Source organism: Paroedura picta, chromosome 13, assembly GCF_049243985.1.
Source record: "Paroedura picta isolate Pp20150507F chromosome 13, Ppicta_v3.0, whole genome shotgun sequence".
Classification (NCBI taxonomy): domain Eukaryota; kingdom Metazoa; phylum Chordata; class Lepidosauria; order Squamata; family Gekkonidae; genus Paroedura; species Paroedura picta.
This window is the reverse complement of record NC_135381.1, coordinates 14,206,867-14,212,866: the sequence shown is the minus strand read 5'-3', so window position 1 is coordinate 14,212,866 and position 6,000 is coordinate 14,206,867. Positions and strand designations below refer to the sequence as shown.

Here is a 6,000-nt window from a genome sequence, read left to right as displayed (position 1 = left end):
TTTTATCCCAGTTCAGCACTTTGAGCTTTGATTGTTTATTTGGTCGGGAAGGTAGCAAGACAGCAAGGTGATGCTCAACGGTGCGCGGGACTTTCCCCGCTGCGCAGCTGCGGCCTTCAGGTGTGCACCGCCTGCTGGCTTCCGGATGTAGAAATGGGCAAAAGGAAGAGAATGTACAGGGCGGTCAGGAATAGGGCAACATCAGCAGAGGGGTCATGGCTTGACTTCACACACAAAGCGGATCGGCCAGGTCTCCCATCTCCTTGGATCGTTCCGTTCTGAACACCTCCCCATTCCCTGAGGCCACAGATGGGATCCCCCCCCCCCCCGGCCCCCCTCAGGCCCCAAAGCTTCCAGTTACTAGGAGATGAGAGAGAGTTTTGGGGACATTCGAATATGCTGGCTCTTGGATTCGTTCCTTCCGTGGACAAAAGGAGGCATGCGTGGAGGGGGTCTTGGTCCCAACGAAATCATTACCGCTTCTTCCACTTGGGAATCGGGGACGGGGAGGAGACGGTAGGGTGTCCGAGGACATCAGTTCTTCAGGATGGTTTCGTAGGCTTGGAAAACATGCTGTGCGACTTCAGGGGCACGACACTTCAGGGAGAGCTGTGGGGGGCCAAGGAAAGGAAAGCATCTGAGTGTGACAAGCTAAGATTTCCCAACCCGTTTTCTTTCCCACGAGGCAGCTGTGTTAATAACTGGGGCAAATGGAATCCAGGAGGAGGCAGAGAAAAGGACATGCTAAGAGATTAAGGAGGACAGTTAAGCCAAGTTGCCTGGAGAGGAGAAAGGCTTCAGCTGCTTTCGGGAGGGGAAGTCTTTGCCAGGAAGCTCCTTGAGGCCAGCTCTTTTCCAAGCGGAAGTTTCCCCTCCGTGCCTCGCTGGGCACACCAGCTGATGCCTTCCGATGTCACACTCAGCCGTCTGAAACTGAAGGCACAGAGGCCCCCAACGCGACAGTCGTGACCTCCCCCCCGGGGAAACGTGGCTTTCAAATGCTGCCACAGTGCAAAGAAGCTAACCAAGCTGGGAAGGGGAGAGGGGGACTGAGACTGCCAGCCAGGGTAATAAACCGGTTCATTTGCAGTGGGGATGCAGCCCGTGTCACGGATTAGACGTGCGACCTGCTCTAATGCGTGTTTGCTCAGGAGAGAGACCCGGTGAACTGAACGGCTCGAGTAAGCGTGAGGAGGGTTGCAGGATCCACAGGTTCTCCAAGAGCCAAACGAGTGACAGTGAAGGTTTTAAAGGAGTTTTCGAAAACCTCAAAGCTGCCTTTGGTCGATCAGATGCAGCGAGTTTGCAAATCGCCCCTGAGGCCGGTCACCTTCCCCTCATCCATGGAGATGCCACCGGACAATTTGGGCAGAAGTGCTGACATAAATATGCCGGGGGCTTTTGGGGCGTGTGTTCAAGAGACTGCTGCTGCCCCAGATGCTGCAGAGGTGGCACTAGCCAGGCAGTCCCAACACTTTTAGGAAGAGGCACTCCTGAAGGCAGGGTGTCATCTAGTGCAGAGGGAAGATGCCTTTCCATTTCATTTTTCCTTGGCTCTGAACAAACTGTTATCTGCTCCCCTTGATCCTTGTGCTCACGCACTCACTCGCCCATCGGTACAATCTGTCACTGGTTAGTTAGCACGTGTCAGGCTGGGCCGGGGGTGGGGGAAATAAGGGTGCCGCCAGAAGGCGTGTCCGAAGCGAGCCGACGGAGAATTAATAAGATGCTGGGGATGGAGTGGTGAGTAGACAGCCAGATTCAGAAGTGAGAGAGAGCGAGAGTGAGAGAGAGAAGCACAAATGTTCTGCTAACCTCCAGATCCTGCCAAGTCAGGGAAGGCCCGTGGCGGGCGGGTGGACATGCCGCAACGAAAACAAAGAGGACATTGTCACCGGAAGCAGGGGAAGCGACTCATAACCCAAACAGAGAGCACGAGCCATCCCAAGGCGCCCAGCGTGTCGGTGGGGAGGAGGGAGAGGTACGAAGGTTAAGGCTAACCAGGTCTCTTTCAGACAAAGGGCACGAAGCAAGCAGAGAGACAGTTCGTGCCGTCTGCATGACCCCTGGCATGAAGTTCCTGGCCAGCTTCCGGCTCCTGCAGGCCCTCCGAGGGCTCCTTTCATACATAATGCTTTAAACAAAAACTTTGGTAGAAAACTATGGCTGCACCGCATAAGGAATACACTCTCATGCAGTTATTTCATAGCATTCTTGGATTCCTTGCGGTGGGGACACTCCACCAAGAAGCTGCCGCCAATCGTGGGCTCCTTAGAGTGTGCCAGGACAACCTGTGATGCTGCAAACAGGTATAGGATTCCCAATTGGGAGACTGTTGCAGCACAGCCATCTGGTACCTGAAACTAGGCTGTAGGAGGCGAAGGTCTCATCCTGGCCTCTGGATGATTTCCTCACAGGTTGTTTTATGGGTGGTGCTTCTGGATTTCATGCTTAATATTATTTACTAAGGACAAAGTCTGTTGCGTTCAGGAATACAACAGGCACTAGATTTGTGTGTGGGTGGTGGTGGTGGTGGTGATAGAAGAACTCTGCAGATGGCCTCTCCCTTCCCCCAGGGAGGGAATTCACCAGCAGGGGGAGCTCTCATACAGCAGGGAACTGCAACCTCCAAGCCTTGGAGGGAAGTGGAAGGACAAGGGGGTGGCCAGGGGTGGGGGACGGAAGGTGATTGGCTGGCCGCCAGACAAACAGTCAAGCCGGTTGGAGGAGGAGGCACTCATGGGCGGGACAGCCACCCTGAGTGGGTGTTAAGCGCTGAGTGGCACTTAAGCCATGAGACCAGCTCCTCCTCCTAGGCCTTACTACATCTACAACTGAGAATTCAGAATGCCAACTACCAAACACACACGGGGCATAATAGAACGTTTTCAAGAAGGGCGTGTACTTCTTGGAGAATTGCGTTCTGTGGTGCTGATCCATCAGTCTCCCTTCTGGCCACTCAACGTGGCTGCCTAACTATACAGTACCGATAGAGGAAAGAAGCTGATGTTTGTGAAGCTATTGCAGCTCAGAAAATCTTCTTTATTTTTGCAGTTCCCAAGGCCAGAATGAGGTCTGGATAGCAACTCATTTCAAGTCTTGTTCAGACTTTGGAAGCTGTAAAAATAAAGATTCTCTGACTTGAAGAAGCCTCACATATCAGCTTCCCCCCCCCCCCTCTATTGCGATGTGCAGCTGGTGGGTCTTTCTTCTGTCTACCTGCGCAGTATGGGAATTGCCAGCTTGGGATCCTGGCCTTGATTGAGTAAAAATGACTGGAAACGATGGAATCGGGTGTCTGCTGGAATCCCATCCTGACCCAAAGCTGGAATGAATGTGACAGCACAGAAAGAAATCCATCTCTTACCATACTTCAACTGTCCCATCTTAGAAAATTTGGACATTATCGCTTTCAACATGCCAGTTGATAAAACTCCTGTCCTGGTACTGCGTTCTGTGAAACCCTGACTAATATCGAGAGCACACCAAGGGTGCAAGATTCCCCCAACCCAGAACTCTGGATCACTAGCCGGGCAAGGGACACTCAGTGTGACAGCACTGAGTCAACGTGACAAACAGGGTGCATGCTGGAGGATGGAGTGGGGAGCGTGGGGCAGGAACTTAACTATGCAGAGGGGGTCATACTTTGGATGCATGAGACCGGAGGCTCTAGCTCCAGCTAAAAGACGATCAGAAAGCAGGGCTGGGAAAGATTCCAGGATGAACACCACTCCAAGCAGAAGAGGACCAAGCTAGGGGGAACGAGGTTCTGACTCTTATACTTGCAAGAACGTTGTGCCAGCTCCTACCCAGTGCACAAAAAGTGATCTTCCATTCACAGCAAGGTTTGTAGCCATCCCCCGGGACCATGTTACATCTTACTGAGACACAAAAAGGGAATCAGGGATCCTACCGTGAAGTTTGGATTCCCTGGCTGGATTCGAAGCTCAGCCAAGACCCAGATGCCGTTGGTCAGCTTGAGCGACTGGTACAGCATATCTTGTCCTTCCACGTTCCTCTTGGCGATGGTGAAGATATTGCTGCCCTGTAGTTTGCTACTAACCACATCTGGGGGAAAGAGAAGCTGCTGTTACCAACTCGTGCTCTGAAGCAGGGCTAGGGATGCCTACTGCCAGAGCATAGAATAGGGTAGCAGGTGCAAAACCCAGCTCGTGGGCAATTTTACCTCCCGTTTAAAGGGAGAGCTAGGAACAACTGCAAAAAACAGAAGCGAGTCAGAAGCAGTTACAAAATGTGTACAATTCATCCAGCTTCTCTGTGCAGAACTGTTCCATTTTGCAAACAGCCTTGATTACAGGACTGTATCAATCCTGCTCATCTGCACTGCGAACTATGGAATTTTAATTATTTCTATCTTGCACTTCTTCAGAAAACCAGGAAGTGACAATTAGAATAAATGCACTGAGACAAATAACACCGCAACAGACGGTGATTCACAACAATGTAAAAAATCAAGGAATAGGAAATCTACGAGGAACAGGAAGCAGCAATTAAAATCTCACTTAAAAAAAACTTACATTTAGTCCCTTAAAGGTATGCAAGACCCAGTTGGGTGCCCTGTAGGATTTCGTATTTGGCGTTTTGGCCTCAAAAATGTGTAATGCCTTCGCAGCCACCTAACCAGCCACATAGCACCCCCTGGCCTATCTGTAAGCAGATCTGAGTTCTGGAGAGAAGGAATGGAGGGCTTTATGAACAGCAGTGATCCTGGCCAAGGAAGACCAGGTACCTCTTTTCTCACCTGCGCCGAGAGGACAGTCTTTAATCTGAAATTGGGCTTCATTCTCATTGGGGATGTCCTTCCAGGTTGCCAGGAACATCTGCCGTTCTGAGGGGGCAAGGGAAAACACGATGTGAGTCCTGGGGAGGGGTGCCAACCCTAACTCTTCCCAAAGCATAGATCACACTATTTTCAAGAGACATGACCCCCACCCTAAAAAAGAGGCCAGCTTCTGGTGTCAGAAAGGCTTTCTGTCAGCACTCTGGGCATGAAAACAATATCCTTGCCTAGTCTGTCTCCTGACATCTGTTTTCCAGGCATGCATTGCCTGCAACCATGGAGGTTCCATTAAACTTCCCTTGCAGAGATACTCAATAGTGGATACAGTGACCTTCCAAAGGAGGACAGAAAGGTCACAAGGACTACGGAAAGCTGAAGCTCAACTCCAGAATACCAACTAAGCAGACCTGAAGCTGCTGTCCTGGATCATTAGCTCCACCTAGTGTTCATTAAGAACCTCACACACGGGTCACTGGGTGGACACCTTATCCCCAACCGTCCCCTTTTAAAGGCAATGCAGTAAACAGAACAAGTGGTCCACAGTAGGCTCAGGGATGATACCTGAAGGGGCACTCCCACTTACAAAGGAGTTCTCTCCATCAGCTGCAATCCCTCCCCACCCGTAAGAACCAACTCTTCTTCTTCTTCTTCTAAAAGAAGAGTTGGTTCTTATTTGCTGCTTGTCTCTACCTGAAAGAGTCTTAAAGTGGCTTAAAGTTGCCTTCCCTTCCCCCCCCCCCCCATAAGCAACATGACTGCCAGCATCCTTAGGCCACCTTTTGCTACCTCCCCCTGCCTTCATTGCAGCTATGGTGGCTCTGTCTCTTTTAGGCTAGAAAGAAGAGGAGGAGCTAAGAAGACAGGTCAGACCCCCACCTTATACCACACCACTTCAGAGCTCCCGTGGACCCCCTTCAGAACTCCTAGGGACCCCCAAGGATCCATGGACCCCTGGCTAGGAATCCCCACACTACACCAAGGTGGCTTCTGGCAGCTCTAGCAGGCTTTAGCTTTGCAACTGGGGAACGGTACAGCCCAGACAGAGCTCAGAGAGGAGGCTGTTTGTCCTGGCAGGGGCTTCTGGGATCCTTCTGCACCTTTCAGCTAAAATGTGAGCAGCGTCCAGGAAGACCTTGGCCCCTCCTTCAGGAGGTTATTTCTGGCTGCACATTGGTGGGGAATGGAAGAAGCCACAGCTA

At 51.5% G+C, this 6,000-nt stretch overlaps 1 protein-coding gene across 2 annotated transcripts in view; it reads right to left on the bottom strand.

The window, feature by feature from the left end:
* The window catches only part of AP1B1 (adaptor related protein complex 1 subunit beta 1), a 45,020-nt gene continuing 39,020 nt past the window's right edge, over positions 1-6,000 (bottom strand). For both annotated transcript variants that reach the window (XM_077307532.1, XM_077307533.1), the window contains 3 exons: positions 4,763-4,849; positions 3,914-4,068; positions 1-609 (listed from right to left, as the gene is read on the bottom strand). In XM_077307532.1, the coding sequence (XP_077163647.1) occupies positions 535-609; positions 3,914-4,068; positions 4,763-4,849 (317 nt within the window). In that variant the 3' untranslated portion in view covers positions 1-534. The remainder of the gene's footprint in view (positions 610-3,913; positions 4,069-4,762; positions 4,850-6,000) is intronic.